This window comes from Chanodichthys erythropterus, chromosome 23 (genome assembly GCF_024489055.1).
Source record: "Chanodichthys erythropterus isolate Z2021 chromosome 23, ASM2448905v1, whole genome shotgun sequence".
In the NCBI taxonomy this organism is placed as follows: domain Eukaryota; kingdom Metazoa; phylum Chordata; class Actinopteri; order Cypriniformes; family Xenocyprididae; genus Chanodichthys; species Chanodichthys erythropterus.
The window spans coordinates 10,365,146-10,386,665 of NC_090243.1; the positions used below are offsets into that span (position 1 = coordinate 10,365,146).

Sequence of the window (21,520 nt, forward strand, 5' to 3'; positions counted from 1 at the left end):
TCTTGCGCAACCTCTTTTACATGTGACCTTTACTGTACTTTCAGGAGGAGCAGAATAAAACAGATTTATTTGGCCTCTAGGGGGCAGCATCTTTATTCTTTAATCATTTAATAAAAACAATTGTCACAGACTTCATTTTATTTTAAAAGTCAGTAAATGTTATATATACATATATATTAAAACCAAAATACATATGAAAAGTTTAAGTTAATATTGAAATATTTAAATTATAATTGATTGAATATAGAAATATTATTATTACCATTACAACTATAAGTTATTTTATTTATTAAAATGAAAGGTAAATATTTCTATAAATATGAGGCTTATTAATTTCAAAATAAATCACTTTTAGTTTGGCCTCGTGTTTATCTGAAACCGCAAAAAGAAATTTGAAATTTAGCTCTTTTCTTTTTAAAAGTGTTACGATCAGGCGATTTTTACCAGGGGGCCCCACCTGAAACGCAATTGGGCTAGATTTGAGTAGCAATTGGGCGGGTTTTGTTGTGAAATACTGGCAACCCTGATATTGACAGGACCTAAGGTTTAGCATGATTATTAAGCACACAGAGATCATAAACAATATACATCTGCTTTATTTTGGCATATGCAAAAATAAAGGTGCATGCATGGTAAACAAAAGTATAAATATTCATCTCAAATGAGAATTAACAATATCCAAAACAGACTACTTGCTGTCTAATTCACAGATGCAAGCTTATGGCTAACATATTCAGCACATGTGAATATGTCGGATGGCTGTCGCCTTCTGCTAGTCAGTGGTAGTGAAATTACATTTCCGTATCAGATTGGACTTGTACTAATAAAAATACACAATCTGTATGAAATTAAGCATATGTTATGTTGTAGCCACAAATAAGCCAAATCAAATTTTTTCTGATGTCTTATTTGTGGCCAAACCCAAATATAAAGTAATCATAGTCTAAAAATGGACCGAAAGCATTGAATACAGACCATAAAATGCAAATCTTACATATAAATTGCGATAAAATGATCAAGTGTTATAAAACATACTAAAAACCTAGTTTCTATGTGGCATAATTCAAAACAAAGGACGTTTTATCCTTTGGAATCTGTGTAATACCTGAATGGCAAGCAGCTTTATTGTTTTGAAAGTTGTGAGACTTTTTATAATGAATAACTGTAGTGTTAAAATCGCTTTTAACCACAAATGCATGTCTTACAGCACCTTCTAATAATCTGAATGTTGAGTATAAAGGCATTTCAGCATAATATAGAACTGAAGGCACCGTGGCAAATACCAACACACGCATAAACTCTATAGAGTGTGGTAAATGTGAATTTCATCTTTGGCAGAACAGCTGTTTATATTGTAATGTGTGTGTCCCTGAGGCCCTGCACACAAAGTAGCAAACAGACCACACACAACATGGCACACTGGCACTGAATATCATTTAACATGTCTTTCTCTCTTCACACAAACGGACTGACAAAAAAAAAAAAAAAAAAAACACACACAAGGACATACATACACACACACACACACACAATTATAGGATATGTGCTCCATTCCATCATGTTGTATAAAAAAATATAAATGCAGCAAAGATAAACGCTTCAATACTGTGGATTGAGATTGAAAAACAGACACGAACGCAAAATAATAACATAAGTTCAGTCCAGGAGTCAATACTGAAACCAGCATGTGAAAGAGTGCAGATCAAGTCCGGTGGTTTTTAAATCCACACACTGCACATATTATTCCTCTGCAGGCAGACAACATCTAAATCATGAACTGAGTGTATCCTTCTGCCCCTGTTACAATAACATCCATCCATATTCTCATAGCTTCAGGAGAGGGCGCCACCATGTAGTACACCCGATCGTGAGTCTTCACACTGAATGTTAGGGAAGGGTTTGGACTCTGAGAGAGAGCGAGAGAGACATGGAAGATTACAATTTGGCCTCTAGGGGGCAGCACCACAACATACAATTGTCTTATTACAGACTTGAAGTTAGTAAAGCTTCAAATTAGTCAATTATATAATTTATTAATTAAAATCAAAGTCAGTTATTACTATAAATATAAAGCTTATTATATTCATAATTATTAGCACCAGAGGAAAAGTACCTTGTGGGCGCTCTTTAAGTGGTCGTAATACACTTCCTCTATGGCCTGGAAATAAATCACTCCTTTCAGTTTGGCCTCGTGTTTATCTGAAACCACAAAAAGTACAAAAAGTCAATACTTATGTCATTTGAATCGACCAACTTCATAAGTGAATAATCATCTGACCTGCATAGTAGCTTAGGGTCCTGCGGTTACGGTCGAAGACAAACCAGCGCTTCTTCCAGGTTTTGATTTTGCCTCCCATCTTAATGAGGAAGCCCCTGCAGGTTTTCTCTGTGATGGAGACGTGGTAACAAGTCTCTGTGTTGTGGCCGGCCGAGTCTATGTGGCCACGAAGGTCGAAGTCGTCCTTTCTTACAGGTAGGTAGCGTGTCAGAGGACGAGACTGCGACAGGGTGACATGTAGGACGTTACAGGGAAGCCATTTTTTTTTTAAATGAAAGTATTTGTGAATAATTTTTAAATGTTCTTATCTGTTCTTGAGTGCTTTAGCATGTTGTCATGCAGTTTCTAAGGTGTTTCATGTGGTTTCTGATGTTTAGCATGTTGCTATGCAGTTGCTAGAATGTTTTATGTGGTTGCAAATGTGTGTTTTAGCATGTTTGTGCGCAATTGCTACGTGTTAAGTAGCTCCTAATGTGTTGTGATTGTTCTTATGTGGTTGCTACTGTGTTTTTAGCAAGTTAAGCATTTGCTAGCATATTTTGAAGTAGCTGATAATGTGTGTAGCATGTTTCTTTGTTGTTGCTAGGGCATTTTTATGTGGTTGCTAATGTGTTCTGAGTGTTTTAACGTTTTACTATGATGTTGTTAGCGTATTCTTATGTGGTTTTAGGCATCGTGTCTGAAATGTAATAAGGCAAATTACAAAACTAAGTTAATATTTAAGGTTAGGCATTTGTTTAATCTCTAACCCTAAATATGAGCATTAGTACTAGAGTGCAACAGTGCCTGCCCCTTTTTTAGCAGCGCTGGTTCCAGAGGTATTTTTTTCATTCATTTTTCCCATAGGGATTTTAATATAATCTGTTAAAAGCCATGAACTAAGCCAATCAGCTACAAGGTGAATCACAACACTACAAATCACAACACTTTGATTTAAAAGCAAAAAAGTTTTTGAAAATCAGACAAAAATACAAAAGGTACAAGACTGTTTACTTAAAGGCTTTAGTGAGGAAAAGAGCTACAATCCCATGAAGCATTGCAAACAACATAGTCAAATTAAAAACGATGGAGAAATATAAAACTACTAATTTACAAATGTTGATTATATGTATAAAAAAATAGTGGTGGGCATAGGTTATTTTTTTTTAATCTAGATTAATCTCACTGTAATCTTGGAATTAATCAAGATTAATCTAGATTAAAATGGCTCATTTGAATTCTGCCGAAAACATTCAGAATATGTGTGCAACCCAAATAATGACTAAAAGTAATCTGCCATTTTGTCCGACAAAGCAGTCAGGAGTTAGAAGATTAACCTTTGTGGAGTTAAACTTGAAAAATTGTGTATATTGACATCTTTCCACGTTTGAAACAACATTCGTTCTCATGTTCATTCATGTTTATTTGATGCTATAAATGGACTCGTAGTAAGAGATGACCGGTTTACGAGCCGCTTGAGCTGACGCGCTACAGAAATCTGTCACGACCATGGTCACGACACATTAAAGAGCAACAAAACGGTTTTTATTGTTTGAATTTCTTAAAAAAAAAAATACACAGTTTTAAAGCTGGGACTTTGTTAAATATCATAAGTAACCTGCTCTGTCTTGTCTGTCGACATGGTGTCAGTGTCCTCTTTGCTCCGCGATGCATTTATCACTGACAAGCCGTGGTGCTGTCACGCCACACACAGACAAAGCAACAGTAACTTTTAAATATTTTGAAAGCGTAGAGAGATCGACTTGATTAAGTCGCTTCATGGGAGTAGGTGGAGCTAAAGAGCTATTTTGGAGCATGTTGCTTTTTTCAACTCTGATTGGTTAATTTTCTACACAGCATAATGGGTAATGTAGTTTTTCACCAGGAATTCCACTATAATTTAAATTATCTAAAAAAAAAAAAAGCTGAAATAATGCATTATCAGAAGCAAATAACATGGATTAACAACCTCGTAGTTCACAGTAGGTCAGTCTTTAGTTATCATTCAAAATCAATTTCCATATGGAGAAAATGAATAGAGTTTTTACTTGCAGAACCCAACTGTTGCACTCTATAGCGATGCATGTCTTAGTACAGCACTCACCTGTGCTCGCTGTTTCTCACGCAGTTTCACTTCTCTCTCAATGAGTTTCTGCCTCCTGGTGGTTTCTTCCTGCAGCCGTTTTTCTAGCTCTTCTCGCCGTCTCCTCTCCTCTTCAAGGGCCCTGCTCTTGCTCTCCATCTCTCTCTCCTGAAACGCAAATAACACTGTACTGCACAGATACGCACCAAAACAAGTTTCTTTTTAAAGCTGCACACAATTAGCACTCTCTGTTCCAGCACAAACTCCCATGAACAACATCAGAAACGGGAAGAACGACTCGATTCCCACAGTGTTTCTGCATTTCAAGCTGAATTTGTTGCTGTTCATGGCTGAATGGAAAACTTCTAACAGAGCAAACAAGCTTACGGTTTAAGATCCGTGAAGCCAAATGGAGTTCATGTGGGTTTATGGCATGCTGAAAGCCTGGACTGTGAACTTGATGTCAACTCTAGCAAGAAGTGGCAGGTTTGTGTGGCCGTTTCATTACCCTGTGTTCCAGGAGCTGGTGCTTCTCTGCCTGAGCCTCTCGTAGAAGACGCTCCATCTCCTCCATCCTCGAAACGTTGGAGGTGCTGGCGCTACCGAAAAAATATGAGATATGCCATTAATTTTCACTTCTCAGAGTGAATGCCTCAACAACAACAACAACAAAACAATCCAAACTGGGCACTAAAACTTTACATTTTAGCTATGGCGAGAAGAATGCATACACTTGCAAATGTAAACATGTCATATGTGCACTGACATGTATGTACATATGCTGAAGAACACAGAAGGAACCAATAAAGCTGGTCAGCAATGGAACACATTAACAATCCAGGCATAGAGAGCTTGAGAGTGCGGCCCACAGTCTGACGTCTGATGCTTTCCATTTAGACTTCAAAAAGAACACGTGGAATAGATCTGACCAGCCCCTCCTTTCTGTAAAACTTCAAATTTTCCCCTACAACCTTCACCTCACTGCTTGGCTCCTCAATATTATCCCTAAAATCTTCACCTCTAAAGAATATATGGGAATCATCGATTATTATTGCCCCATTTGTCGTCACTGGCATTCCCAAAACAACAACTGTCTATAAAACATACCCTCCAATAATAAGCTTTCCACTAACAGATGCTTTTGTGATGTTTCTAAATATGTCTGCACGAAGACAATGGCTATGCTTGCAATGCAAACCACAAAAGAAAAGAGCAAAGTTAAAGGAACACTCCACTTTTTTTGAAAATAGGCTCATTTTCCAACTCCCCTAGAGTTAAACAGTTGAGTTTTACCGTTTTCGAATCCATTCAGCCGATCTCCGGTTCTGGCGGTACCACTTTTAGCATAGCTTAGCATAGTTCATTGAATCTGATTAGACCGTTAGCATATTACTGCGTAATATCATTGCACTGCTGCAGCCATGATACGGCAGCAAAGTTCCTTGATTATTACGCCGGAATGAGAGTATAGTTCCTAGCCATATCAGCCTAGAAAATCACAACTTTTCATTTTCCGTCGGTCTTAGTACACGATTTAACTACAGAAGAGTCAAGTTTTAAATAGGAAAAATATCAAAACTCTTTGGTCATGTATAAGCGCGATGCTAACGATCTAATCAGATTCAATGAACTATGCTAAGCTATGCTAAAAGTGGTACCGCCAGAACCGGAGATCGGCTGAATGGATTCGAAAACAGTAAAACTCAACTGTTTAACTCTAGGGGAGTTGGAAAATGAGCCTATTTTCAAAAAAAGTGGAGTGTTCCTTTAAGGCTTAATTTGTTTTGTGCAAATAAAATATTATTTTCTGTTAGATGTGCATAAAAATCAACATAACTCTGTTTAGGAGTTGCATTTGTGGCTATAGATGGTTAGGCAGATTTAAGAAAAAATAAGACCAATCAATATTGTATGCAAATGAACATAAGGAAGACCAATTGGAATTCACTTAATGAATACTGATGACATCATAGCTGTCAGATAAATTTCTATATTACAGTGCCAGTCTTGCATGTACAATCTTTCTAGATCTTTCTGTGAACATGCTATGCATGGTGAGTCTAAAGCTGAAATTGATTGGTTTGGTCTTGGAATACGATGACGGACAGCTGTCAGTCATTAATAAGATGTCTCTGCATGCATGACTGAGACGTCTTTCTTGTTCTTATAGTATCAAAAAATTAATTTTGTCTTATTGAGTCTTCTTTTAAAGTCTTTTTATTGGTTAATTTACATTTAAAAGACAATTCAAAGACGATCCAAAATGCAAATCATGACAAACCCATCATGCAAACATCAAACCCATGCATTATGTGCATTTCAAATAAAACAAATAAAATTCTTTCTGATCACCAAGCGGTAACATCTGGCCACCTTATTTCCATCTTTTCTATTCCCTTGCACACATTGTATTCCTCTCATGTCCTTCATCAAAGAGTTCTTTCATCTTTTTGGTATCTTACCAGTGATGCCGGAGATGTACAGAGGTCATTCTTGCTTTAGAACCCAAAGATCCAGCAGAGAGAAGTGGAACATACTACACAAAGACTCAAGAACAGCCCGAACCCGCGCTCTGCGTCTGATTACATTCAAACTGGGGAGAAAAAACCCTGAATCTGTTTCCTCTAACTGTTCCTGCTGTAACCTGAGTGGATCCATCCCCACAGCAGAGGAGGGGGTACCAACGGTCCTTGTCGGGCCCCTCAGAACTCACATTATTCAAGCAAACCACTCAAATTACACAAGCACCGATCCACTGCCTCCAGCACATATGCATACAGCATAAACACACATCATTTTGAGAAATGACCTTGTGAGGTCTCATCTGTCAAAGTGTTCTCTCTAAAGTCTTTAACTAGTCACTCTCAAACAGATGTGAGGTTTATGGTAACCTACACAAGAACATCCACCCATTTAAATACAGTTCCTGGATTTCAGTTCCTCTTTCTCTTTATTCTTTCCTCACACATTGCCCTTGTCCTCAATATTTCATTCCTTTTACCCCAGACAGAACTTTTGGCTTGAACTACAATAGGAGCTATGGGATGTTTTCGATTACAAAGACATGGTATGTGTCAGGAGTTTATATGATCCGTCTGTAGGTCTGGAAGCACAATACAATCTAAACTGGCTCTTAGAAATAAATACTCTTTTTATATTTTTATGTTTATTACTCTGTTTATAACTAAACACAAACTAACATTCAAAAGTTTGTAGTCGGTAAGTTATGTTCTTCTGCTCACCAAGGCTGCATCTATTTGATCAAAACTACAGTAAGAACAGTAATATTGTGAAACGTTATTACAATTTAAAATAACTGTTTCCTATTTTGATATTATTATAATTTTTTTTGTTGTTGCCGTATATAGTTTTCACTCAGAAGTTGCTTATAAAGCTCAAACAATTAAAAAGAAATGTTATGTAACGCATTGAATTAAACGAACTTTTAAGGTAGAAAAATGTACTCCAATAATCTTTGTTTTATTTACAACTCCAAAAAATATATAAAATATAACAACAAAAAACCCCAGAAGCCACCAAACACAAATTTTGTCAGATTTATCTAACTTTAGAGGGCACACATATACCCAGATAGAATCAGTAACAAAAAAAAAAAATACTTGAATTACTCCCTCACCTGGAGACATTGTCGGGTGAACAGGCGGAAATGCTGGTTTCCATGCTGTCCGAGCTGTCCATACTCAGCGTGTCGAAGGCACGGCCGTTGTCTTGGTAACCATAGGAGTCTAGGTAGACGTTGTTCTGCGAGGACGCGCGGCCTCCGAGATCACTCAACCTCGTTCTGTGCTCCTCGCCAATGTGCTGCTGACTGTGCCCTAAGAAACATACCAACCAATGAAAGAAAACAAGAATTTATTCAGCAATAATGAACACTTTGAAGTAGCACCATTTAATATTAAGCATCCCATGAGTCCTCCTGCCTGTTTCCAGGGCTAACTCTGCTTTACCTGAGAAAGCAGCATCACTCCCAGGAGCAGATTCTCCATTCCTGCTGCCTAGCTCAGTGTCCTCTGGCTGGGCAATGCCCAGGGCACCCTGGGGCCCTTTACTGTACTCACAAAGACCAGCCACCGTGCAATAATATCCTGACACCCTACACTACTGTTCAAAAATTTGGGGTAAGATTTAAAAAAAAAAAAAATTTCAGCAAGAATGCATTAAATTGATCAAAAGTGACAGTAAAGACATTTATAACGCTACAAAATTTCAAATAAATGCTGTTCTTTTGAACTTTCTATTCGTCAAAGAATTATCACAATTTCCATAAAAATCTTAACTGATTTCAAGATTGATAATAATAAGAAAAGTTTCTTGAGGACCAAATCAGCACATTAGAATGATTTCTGAAGGATCATGTGACACTGAAAACTGGAGTGATGGCTGATTAATGGTTGATTAATGGCTGATTCAGCTTTGCCAAAGGAATAAATTATGTTTTAAAATATATTCAAATTGAAAATGCTATGTTCCCATGCAAGTTACTTGAAATTGTAATAATATTTCACTATATTCCTGGTCTTCTGTATTTTTGATCAAATAAATGTAGCTTTGTTGATCATAACAGACTTCTTTCAAAAACATAAAACCTTAATGACCCCAAATTTTTGAACAGTTGTGTATGTGACCTTACTCAGATTCACAGATTGGATCCCAAGCCCCTAATGACGTCCTTCTTCAGCTATAAGTCCGGAATTAAAAGATGGAATGATATATTTGCACTCGATATCCATTTAGTTGCCGTCTCATGTAGATGCACAGCTTAACTTGTAAGTAGAACATCAAGTACTACTAGAATTAGTGCAGCGGATGAGACTCAACTTCACTACAACTTGATAACATCAACCACAATGAGAAAGAGCAGAGACCCGCCTCTCTGATGATCCTACCCAGGAGACCTTCCAATAAACCATCCAAGAACACAACAAAGTCAAGCTTTTCCACCTACATTAGTAAAGTCATAATTCTCACATATTCAAAAAGCTTTAGTGTATTAACATTATCATATTAAAAAGAAAACGGTCATGATTAAACTTGTCAGGTTGAAAAGGAATGCAGATATTTGTTGGAAGCAAAATGGAAGCATTTCCTGTTCTTCATCTTCCCAACATTCTTTCACTATCTTCACAAAAAAAATAAATAAATACAAAACGTTTCCACCCAGTTCCAATAAAAACCTCCTATTTTAGGACATCAAGGCCTTTTAAGGCAGATTCACTTTAATTAAGCTTAAGCTTTGATTTGCTTGTTTCGATGGTCCAGAGAGTCTTAATTTGGTTACAGTTACTACACAACACTGCGAGTGATCATGGTGTTATTGCATGCTGGGTATTTGATGGAACCCAAAAGTTATTCATTTCAGAAACCTAAAGGTGCGGTCACATTTACCATTGTTTAGCGAATTTCTGCAGGCAAAAATCCAGTCATTTTAATAGGATTCCACACGATGGGGAATTTCATGCGAGGACGAAAGATTTCGCTGTACAGATTTTGCAATGGGTTCAAGTCAATCAAATGGATTTCCAGCACTGACCAACAGAGAGCTGTGCTTCATACGATGCTACACTATTGACAATAGACAATGTGCATTTATTTGCCTGCAAAACTTCACAGAAATGTTGCTAATGTGACCATGGCCGATGTGCATTCTACGGAAGAGGAGTAGGGCCAAGCAATAATAAAAAAATAAAACCATCTCGAGATTAAAGTTGTTAAATTTCGAGAAAAAAATCGTTAAATTTCGAGAAAAAAGTCTAAATAAAATGTTGAGAATAAAGTCATTACATTATGAGAAAAAAAGTCGTTAAATTACGAGAACAAATTCGTTAAATTATGAGAAAAATGTCGTTAAATTTCAAGAAAAAAGTCGAGATAAAATGTTGAGAATAAAGTCATTACATTATGAGAATAAAGTCATTAAATTACGAGAACAAAGTTCGTAATTTAACGAATTTGTTCTCGTAATTTAACAACTTTTTTCTCATAATTTAATGACTTTATTTTCAACATTTTATCTAGACTTTTTTCTCGAAATTTAACAAAATTTTTCTCATAATTTAACAAGTTTATTCTCAACATTTTATCTACACTTTTTTCTCGAAATTTAATGATTTTTCTCGAAATTTAACAACTTTAATCTCGAGATGGTTTTATTTTTTTATTATTGCTTGGCCCTAATCCTCTTCCGTAGCATTCTGCAGAGGAACTCTGAAGAATTTTAGAGAAGCCTCATACCAGCCAAAATACCCATAAACACCCACCATCAACCCTCTAGTCCATAAACGGCGGGGTGACATAACAATTAGAGTCTATGAATAGGAATAAAATGAAAACAAATGACTGAAGACACACACCTAATCATGCAGAACTGAATTACTAAAATAACATCATACCATTGTATGAAATAAATCATTTCTTGCCTTTGTAATACGTATAAAATAGCAGCATTATTTCATACAAGATTCAACCTTATCCCTTAAGACCCATAAAAGGCGCTGGTTAATAATAATAATGAAAAAATGCTACAGGTTTCTCCATTCCAGTAAGAACAGAGTTATTAAAAAGTGTTGAGAGTGGGGCTGACATCAGCCAATGGCTGAGGCAATGAATGTCCCCCAAAGGAGGACATTCTTCGCCAGAGAGGACATGCTAAAAGACTGACATTATTGGAATGGAAATTAAAACAGACACATCTAGACTACTGTACCTTTCTTAGATTTGCCTGCAGGATAGAGAAAGGTATCCAAAATTAGGTAACATTTGACTTATATAGCACCACTTTTGATGAGTATGATGTAATGTTACATAATAACACTGTATATTTTAAACAGTGTGTGTTTATGGTGGAGAGCCCTACCCTTGTGCAGGCGGTGTGTATCCATGTGTGTCTCTTTAGGGGAGATGGCAAGTGCTCGATTCAACACACTCCCACAGCTGGAGCTTTGAGCTAAAGGTGGATGAGACTAAACACAGGGAGTGATGTTAGTGCCAGCATTTATTTCATACATACATTACCATTCAAAAGCTTGAGGTCTGTAAGATTTTTTTTTAATAGTTTTTTAAAGAATTCTCTTTTATTTATTTGATCTTTGGTAACATTATAAAAGGTCTTTACAGTCACTTTTAATAAATTTAATGCATCCTTGCTGAGTAAAAGTATTAATTTCTTACTCACCCCAATTATTACTTAATATCTACTTGGCAACAATGGTTGATTATAATATAACATAACATAACATAACATAGTAAATTTTAATATAATATAATCAACCATTGTTGCCAAGTAGATATTTTATATTTAAAGGGTAAAAAAAAAAAACAGCTAAGAAAAAAAAAAAAAAAACGAAATAAAATAAAAAATACATTTTAAAACAAAGCATATTTTCCCATTTTTTTATGAAATAAACAAGGAAGAAGTATGTAATCCTTTTTACTTAAATGCAACAATATAACAATAAAATATAGTAATAAACAGCAACAATTACCTAGAATACATTTTTAATAAAACATTTTAAAAAATGTCAGGAACTTAAAAGTTACTACACATTTGTTAGAAAACTAGACGGTCTTTGATAAACTTAATGGCCAAATAAAGAGCAAAATCAATGCGACACTCACAAATATTGGGTACATTTTATAATTGCAAACAAAATACTGAATATATAGTAAATATTCAGTATATCACTCAGCCCTCTTATAAGTATATATTTCGTTTGTTATGATGAATTCTATGGAATTAAATGGGTTGTTTTTGGCTACTGTACCTTTAAGACTAAAACATACAGCATGTAAATGCCCTAAAATGCACATTAGAGACTTCTATGTATGTATGTATGTAAATGTATAACATATTCTTACTTTAGAGGGTATGTTACGACCCAGGGTGGCACAGGTGAACTGTGGGGTTATGGTGGGCTGGGTCTTCTTCCGAGGGAGAGTGTCACTCAGATGAGCTCCGGCTTCCTTACCATACCGTTTTCTTTCCTCTAGGTTGCGGAAATGCTGAGGAACAGAAGGTTAAAGGTAAGAAATGTCACTGATAATTGCACTCATATGTACATATGCACTCACAAGGTTTACCTGCCTGTGGCGGCGCTGTTTTTTGGCAGGTAGAGGAGGAGGTGGAGGAGAAGGGTTGAGAAAAGTGACCATGTCTTCAGGCCAGTGCACAGAGGGAGGTTTAGAGTTGGGACGAGAGCATGCAGTGAAAGAGGAAGAAGGGATGGAGGAGGACAGTGGACAGGAAGAGGGAGAGAGCTTTGACAAAGAGAAAAAAAGAGAAAATCAGAAAATAAGGATGCCAGAAGGTATGCTGATAGGATAGTTGGTTTAAAAACCCATTAAAGGGGTCATATTTGATTGATGTTTTTACAATAAAAGAGCAAAAATATAGTCATTGAAATCAGGATGAATTATATATATATATATATTATATATATATATATATATATATATTATATATATTATATATATTATATTATATATATATATATATATATATATATATATATATATTATATATATTATATATATTATATTATATTATATTATATTATATTATATTATATATATATATATATATTATATTATATTATATTATATATATATATATATATATATATATATTATATTATATTATATTATATATATATATATATATATATATATATATATATATATATATATATATATATATATATATATATATATATATATATATATATATATATATATATATATATATATATATATATATATTATATAAATAAATGATACTATAAATACATTATATAGTACATAGTACTATAATACACATTATATAGTAGTATGATATGACCTCTTTAAAATCACGAAAACACACACACAAACACCCATAGAGACTATGTCACATGACCTTATACTCAATTTTTCCAGTACTTGGCATGTGCAACTAAATCCTGGACATGCTTAATTCCGAACACATATAAACCATCCTGATCACACACCTCACCCTCTCCTGGTGGGACAGTGCTCTCTGCAGGACTGGGATCAGGGCTGGGGTCAGACCCTGTTGCAGGGGCATCAGGGGAGGACTGGGCTTGGGTGGGGAGGGGGGCTGGGGTGGGGTCTACCCCCAGCTGAGAGTACAGTTCATTGATCTCATTGACTGTAACATAGCCCTGTGGAACAAACCATTCGGAAAATGAGGGGAGAGGTAAGGGGTTGAAAAGGAAAAGACATTTAAGTAGGTTAAAATTATTAATAAGCAAATTAATAACAGATGAATCTAAAATAAAATAAAAAAAAAAACGATTAAATTAAAAAAGTAATTAGATAAATAAATCCAGTTAATGTTTAAAAAGATAGTTCACCCAAAAAATGAAAATTCTGTCATTATTCACTCTCATGTTGGTCCAAACCTGACTTTCTTTCTACTGTGGAACATAAAAGATATTTTGAGAAAAAGTGTTTATGTTCATTCAATGGAAGTCAATGGTAACCAAAATTGTTTTTCAAGATATCTACTCAAAATAACTTCTTTAATGTTCCACAGTAGAAAAAAAAAAAGAAAAAAAAAAAAGTCATACAGGTTTGGAAAGACATGAGTGTGAGTTCATAATGACAGAAATTTTGGATGAACAACCCCTTTAAAGGATCCAAACAAAAACCCCCAAACAGCAAAAGAGGAAATAATTAGGATGTTATTTTCAGTATCAAGAGCATTATTAATCTTAACTACCCCGAGAAGTAGCATGTTAGGAGGTATTTTAGAAAGCAGGAAATGAGCACCAAACGTTATCTTGCATGCACATTGCAAGTGCGTTACCTCAGCGTTTTTGATAGACAAAGAGGAAAGAATAGAAGAAAACATCAGGAGGTCAGCAGGAAGTGGAGACAGGGTTTTGTGGGCATGGCAAAATTCACTATGAGGTGGACATACGTCGGCCAACTGGAAGCAGTCCTGGAAAACGGGAAAAAGACCCTGTTTCCACGGTGAGGAAACACAAACAACCCTCTGCAACTAAAGATTTCCAGGTTGCAAGGTTTGTGATAAGGGCATGGGCGAAAAAGTGAAGACTTCCTTATTTACTGTAGTTCATGGTGTTACAGTAACCTTTTGGGGCAGCCACACATGGTTAAAGTGCTCAGGCCCATAACACATGTGTAGTCCAAGAGAGGATGCTATAGTCCATGTCAAGATGAAGAAGATTTGCCTTAAATACACTGAGAAGACACAATCCTGTCAGGCTTACCTCCTTCATACTGATGGGACTAAGAGGGAAACCCAATGCCCCAGTGAGCTCGGAATATTTCTTCTCCAAATTGACAAGATTCTCCTTTTCCTAGGAAAAAAAAAGAAGAACCAAAAATGACTTTCAATAAAGGGTGCAAAAAAGGCACTGCAGCATGTTTATATGGTCATATTACAAAGACATACCCTCTGTAGCATCATCTGAAGATTGTTCTTTTCCTTCACAAAGTTGTCCTTGTCCCTCTGAGCCTGCTGGGAAATCTGGGTACACTGCTTCTTCAGGGCCAGGAGCCTCTCCTAAAGGTAACACACATATAGACTTGTTGGAATGATCATATTTACAACACAACTTTTAAAACCGCAATTACACACCTAATACACATCTTTTGCTATTTATTTTGCTGGACTACTGCTTAAAATCTTGTGAATGCACATAAGCTCTTATTCTTATAAGTAACTCACAAGTAAGAACTTCCCCAGATGACTTGAATGCACCAATAAGCTGATGAATGCACGTCCAGGAAACTCACCTTCCGTGTGACGGTGCTCCGCTGGAATTCTGCAATCTCCCTGAGAATGTGTTGAGTCTGAGTCTCTTTCTCCTCATCCTGACGGCTCTCTCGTTCCAGCTGTTGAAACTCTAGGTCTTCAAAACGCTTGGTCTCCACCTCTAGTGTCTCGGCATCCTGATACACAAAAATATATGACCGTCTGCATTTGTGCTAGATCCATATCTTTAAAGTGGAAAGGAACTGAAGTTGTCATACTCTCACAGTTCAACCAGCCTGAAAGAAACCAACAGCAGTTCACACCAAATCCCCTCTGCTCCACCACCCTCCCCAGGGATGGAGACAGGGGTTAAAGTTTCACCCTGCTGGAATCAGGCCAATCACAGCTATAAACAAGCCTTCAGCCGCCACATGCCAGTGAACAGAGGACCTGCCACAACTTTCACCCATGACCACTGACCCTTAGAGATCAATCACGTCAACACTCACATAACATGACTTTCTGCGACAAAGAAACTCAGCAGCCATTCCACTCGGTTACAGAAACAGATACCTTATTCCACACTTTCATTCAAGGCTCACCAGCTTTAAATAAACCTGTTCCTTCCTTTAACTTAATTAACAGCTTATGTAGTCACTATCAGGGATTGTGCACCAGCCAATCAGGGTAAATCAAATGAAACTTGTCAGTAATAACATATTTGTGACAAATAGGAAATTGTATTTGTAGATTTTTAGCATTGTTACATTATCTTCATGACAATTAAGCTCCCCACTACCACCTCTCAATATTGTAATTTAACATTTTAATAATTTAATTCAGTAAATTGCTTATTTGCAAAGTAATTTATGCATATCTCTCTCATATTAGTGAATTAAAATCATCTTTAAAGTAATGTTTTTCTGCATTACAATGAGATATACATATCTTATATTGCATGCACACACACATATTATATATATATATATATATATATATATATATATATATATATATATATATATATATATATATATATATATATATATAAAATATATGTATACACACACTTAATTAATGAAGATTTTTTTTTGCATCTCATATTATAATGCAAAAATATAACATTAAAAAAGTTTTTTTTTTTGGGGGGGGGGGGGGGGATTATAGTAATGTGAATTTGTGCCTAATATTGTCACATGCAAAAAAAATATTTAAAAATGTTGGCTTAAAATTGTTAATTTATTAAATTCAAACATAAAATGTAATAAAACATAAGTGTTTTATTTAATAATTAATATTTTAATATGATTAAAATATATTAATTTTTTTCACGTTTGATTTTGGGGTGAAATATAACCCTGACTGTACCCACTGGTGCCAGCAACTACATTTTGATTATATAAAATCAAATATTAATTCAAAGATCATTACGCGATACATTCAATTATTGCATACAGGAAGCGCATGCAAGACAGCCCAAATGTCTTTCAGGGAAGTGAGACAGATGCAAGCACTAGTGATGAAGAGGAGAAGGACCCGGTTATGAGGAAGAAGAGGATGAAGGCTGTGTGTGAGTACTGACCCTGCAGAGCTGCAGCTGAAGTTGCTCTTTCAAGGCTTCGGGGCAGGTGTCCAACTGAGTCTTCTGCTCTGCAAGCAGATGCGCCAGTCGCTCTAACTTTACGCGCTCCGCATCTAGCTTGGCTTTGTCCTGCATGTACGCGCAAAGGATGCAGGGAGAGAGGAGAGAAGGGTTAGTGCTGGGGTAGGTGGGGTGGGCAGGGTTAGTTACTACATAAAGTCAGCAACAGCACAAGTGGGGCATGATGGATGTGGAAGGGTTGAATTAAATGGAGAACATGAAAATGCAGGAAAACAATCATTTAGAATGGGATAATGCTGATGTAATCAACAGAAATACTGAAAAAATACCTCTGCAATCAGTTCAAACTGAACTGCAGTTGACAAATGGCCACTTTGCATGCAAACAACACTCACTGCAAAGAATGGCCTCAAGTGGCAACAATAGCAATAAGATAACAGACACCAATGTTCAATAACTTACTTGTGCCAAGTAATATTGTCTAACTGTAGGCAATTTATGTTTGCCAAGCAACAAAACACAATTTAGTATTCACTTGATAGTTCTGTTTCAAAACCTTGTTAGCTTTCTTGCTCCATTGCCTACATAGGCAGCATCCTAGCAAGAATTAAACTTAAATCAACCATCCTCCAACAGATAAAACGAACCTTCAGCTGAAGGGTTCGTATATCGAGTGTCTCTGCAGCTGCCAGGCTAAATTAAATGAGCCGGAAGTCAGGCTGAACTTGAGACGCAGGTGCCAGGGTTTCCACCACCTCCTAGCTTGGAAATCCCTCACATCAATATGTGGGGTGTCACTCAGTTTAGCAGAGGTGTATTTAGAGCAGGCCTGGGATTATCAACTGTGACATGGACTGAGAGGCTGCCAGGAAGTGCAAGTGTATATATGTGTGTGTGGGTGTGTGAGAGAGGGAGAAATGCAAATGAGTGTGAGGCTCTACAACTGATATTTCAGAAGTAATATGTATTGTAAACTTAAAATTTTATATACATTTTGTGCAGGAAAAGATACTTTGAAACTGCATCTTCGCAAAACTTTAAATTAAACTACCTTCATTAGCAACACTAGTAGCAGCCAACTTCCCTAAAGCTTTCAATCAGATAATACAACTTAATCAGATAATATCAGATAATACAATGCATTTTATCTGGCACACAACCAATGAGAATTTCAATTAGGGTGACATCAATAAACTTGCAATAAAAACTATTAATAAAACGTAACTAAATTCTATATCATCAAAAACAGTGATGAACTACGGCATTTGACTACAAAAATCCTCATAGGGACATCCACATATAGGGCATCAAATGAATCAGTGATTCATTTTGGAAAATTGTACATTTGGATGGTTCATATAGACTTGTTCAGGGGTCAGTTTTTGTTTTTGAAGTTTTTGTTGCAAGTCTTTCTCACCAAAGCTGCATTTATTTGAAATATTACAAATAGTATTGTGAAATATTACAATAAAAGAACTGTTTTTTGTTTCAATATATTCTAAAATATCATCCATTCCTGTGACTCCAGTCTTCAGTGTCACATGATCCTTCAGAAATCATTATAATATGCTGATTTTGTGCTCAAGAAACATTGCTTATTATCAATACTGAAAACAGTTGTGCTGTTTAATATGTTTGTGGAACCTGTGATACATTTTCAGGATTAGTTGATGAGTAAGAAGTATATATATAAAAAAAAAAACCCAGCAATTAGAAGTCTTTCCCCCAGTTTCACAGACAAGGCTTAAGCTAGTCCTAGGCTAAAATGCATATTTTAGCCATTTTAACTGAAAGCAACTTCACTGACATTTCTTAAAATATGCCAGTGTCATTGTTTTGTCTCAAGACGCACACCAGTAATGTTTTCATGTTTATAAAAGCTACATAAATGCCCTAATTGAACTAAGGCCTAATCCTGGCTTAATCTAAACCCTGTCTATGAAACCGGGCCTTAATGACTTAACTATAATTTTTTTCATTCAGAAAGGACAGATTAAATTGATCAAAAGTTTTTTTTCTCTCTCCAAAAAACAAAAACAATCTTACTGAACCCAAATCTGATTTGCCAATACTGTATATACCAAAAGAAAGGACAGTTTAGGAGAACACTGTAAAATGAGCAGTGTCACTACTGTTAGATAACTATTCCTCAACACTGATGAAGACTTCATGGCCACATACCTGAGATTTTTCCGTCTGCGCTTTGTTCTCGATGTCAGCCATCTTTTCTTTAAGTTGCTCCAAAGTATTTTTCTCCTGCTGTAGCTGAGCCGTCTCCGAATCCTGCTCGCCTTCCAATAGAGCCCGCTCCATTTCCAACTAAACACACACACACTCAGACTTAATGTTTTTTTTTCTCAACCTAAAGTTCTACATTAAAAAAAAAACATAAAAACAATTGAAGTCGCTGACAGTAACTACAACAATGATTACTGAATACAATGCTGAGTTACTGTCAATAACTTAAATTGTTTTGATGTTTTTTTTGTTTTGTTTTTTGTGGCAAATTGTGATGTCACTACGTTCAGGACCACCTAGAAGGTGCCTCATTTCACACAAATAAAAAGAGGCCCACATTCTGAGCTCATAAAAGCCCAACCTCATAAAACTAGAACACATAACTGACATTATGGGTTTTCTGAATGGAAGTCTAATGGAACAGCTGACTTAGCAGGAACTAGGCTACCTATGTATCATTAATCAAGAGATGAGTGTTTCTGCTTCAAGGCCAACATGGCAATTGCTTTCTCTTGTGCTTCTGACCTTGGATTTTATGAATAATTTTGCAGTGTCTAAGGGTGCATAGAAACAGGATACTTTCTAACACTATCTGTCAAAAGATTTCTGGCAAAGCTGTATTTTTAGCAGCCATTACTCCAGTCTTCAATGTCACATGATCCTTCAGAAATTATTCTGATGTACATTCAAAAAACCAATTGACATTGAAAAACAGAACAGAATCATTATGCATGTGTCTCAAGATGTGAAAGTAGGCTACACTACTTTCAAGATACTCCTAATCCAGTGTTGTTCACTTCAGTGCATGATTTTAACATCCATTCTCTGACATCTAAAGTTGCTTGTCCCGTCCCAAACGTCATAAACTTCTTCTGATTGGTCCGTTGTTTTTAGACTGACTGCAACAGCTAAAGGCCTCTGACACATTTGTACATGGAACAAGAATTGAAAAATTGTGTAGACAAACCGCAAGAACAGTACGAGCAAATTTGCCTAGGCCTTCAAACCTCACTAGAACATCACGAAGAGAAAGAAGCAAATAGGAGAAATGAAGATGACAGGAAGGGAAAGTGCATTACAGTGGAGGGTCGGAAAGATGGAGAAGCATTAAAAATATTGAAATCAAATCAGGAATGACATATGTAGTTTAAAGGGAAAAACAGAGAAAGTGAGGCTTGAAGTGAGAGAAAGTAAAACAGGTTTAGGCTTGGCAGGTCAGAGCTCCTTGTCTAGCTGCAGTCCTCATCACGGCTCCTGATTACTTCACCACATGCACAATTCTCCCACATAGACACTCTTCTTCCATTACACCCACCATCCCTGATCTATGCCCACTATGACCAACTGTACCTCTCTGATGGACTCCTCCATCTGGTTGTCCAGGTCTTTGATCTTCAGCTCCAACTCTTCCATATTGTTCAGAACCTGGATCCTCTCCTCCTCTATACGTCTTACGTCCAGCTTCAGCTGTGTGTCATCCTCAGAAACCTGTTGAAGACATGATACTGTAAGCAACCTCATACTGTACAATGCAGTAAGAACTAAAATATATTATAAAAGAATTTAGCTCAGTTCCATACAGTGTTCTAAGATAACTAATTTTGGACAACTTCTAAAGGTAGTATCACATGTGTTCTTCACAGATTTTGGAAATGTCTGACTGATGTTGGGAGAACAACATCAGTTTGATTTCAAGTATGGAATTCTTAACCATTTACCTGAAGGTAGGAGTTTAAATTTGTCATTCTTCATTCTGATCAGTGTTTTATTTATTTTTTGGGGGTTCCCTTAATATAGACTTAATATAAATCGTAAATATCTTAGAAGATATGTAGACAGCACACACCAAGGCAGCTCATTATGCTTTAGAACAGAGCTATCATATGCATTTCTCCTTTTTTCAGGTATGTACAAATTTTTCAGCAGCTATTAATGAATGTTTAACCTTCCAAACTACATTTTTTATTAATGCTGGGTTTTGTATTGATCCCTAACGCTACATTTAGAACTGTATTCTGGGCTAGATGTCAATGCAAGTAGTGTAAAGCCCTTTAATGCAGTCCATCTATAGTATGGACATGCCCCCTTCTGGCAGCTGCACTGGTCTTTAGCTCTGAGAAACAGGATTCACTGAATGAACACCAATGATGAATGGGTCCAACGGAAACTTTGAGGATATGCTAAGGACATACTCGATTTCCTAAACCAATTATTTATCTAAGTTTTCAATATCCGTGAAAGGCGATCTGCTTATTTTGAGTTTTATAAGCAACAAGTTGACCTGTGACTGGGAAGGATCCACATGCACATGCATGTAAGATCAGGACAGAACATATGGGTGAAGAGACTGCCATTCTTCCATTCTGTGAGGCAGAGATCAACCAAACACAATGCGCATGACCCTGCTATATTTGGACAGTGATGTTTATATCTTCTCATTACAGTTTATACTATGGAGGGCACGTCTCTGAGCTGCTTCGGCTCTTTCTGTGAGGTCTAGAAGGGAGAGAAAGGCTAATACAGATTTATAGTTTCTATAAGCTGGTTTCTAAAGTCATATTGTGTATCCGTTGATGGATAAATAACAGAACCAACGCATGA

The 21,520-nt window shown here is 36.2% G+C and overlaps 1 protein-coding gene across 3 annotated transcripts in view; it reads right to left on the reverse strand.

Moving 5' to 3' along the window:
• Positions 1-630: 630 nt before the first annotated feature.
• Positions 631-21,520, reverse strand: part of phldb2b (pleckstrin homology-like domain, family B, member 2b) — a 45,874-nt gene continuing 24,984 nt past the window's right edge. For 2 of the 3 annotated variants that reach the window (XM_067377903.1, XM_067377905.1), the window contains 14 exons: positions 20,270-20,407; positions 18,863-19,000; positions 16,661-16,789; positions 15,120-15,275; positions 14,776-14,886; positions 14,591-14,680; positions 12,216-12,359; positions 11,215-11,320; positions 7,978-8,176; positions 4,849-4,939; positions 4,362-4,508; positions 2,279-2,498; positions 2,114-2,199; positions 631-1,906 (listed from right to left, as the gene is read on the reverse strand). In XM_067377903.1, coding sequence (XP_067234004.1) covers positions 1,766-1,906; positions 2,114-2,199; positions 2,279-2,498; positions 4,362-4,508; positions 4,849-4,939; positions 7,978-8,176; positions 11,215-11,320; positions 12,216-12,359; positions 14,591-14,680; positions 14,776-14,886; positions 15,120-15,275; positions 16,661-16,789; positions 18,863-19,000; positions 20,270-20,407 — 1,896 coding nt within the window. In that variant the 3' untranslated portion in view covers positions 631-1,765. The remainder of the gene's footprint in view (positions 1,907-2,113; positions 2,200-2,278; positions 2,499-4,361; positions 4,509-4,848; positions 4,940-7,977; positions 8,177-11,214; positions 11,321-12,215; positions 12,360-14,590; positions 14,681-14,775; positions 14,887-15,119; positions 15,276-16,660; positions 16,790-18,862; positions 19,001-20,269; positions 20,408-21,520) is intronic. The other variant, XM_067377904.1, reaches the window with a different exon arrangement.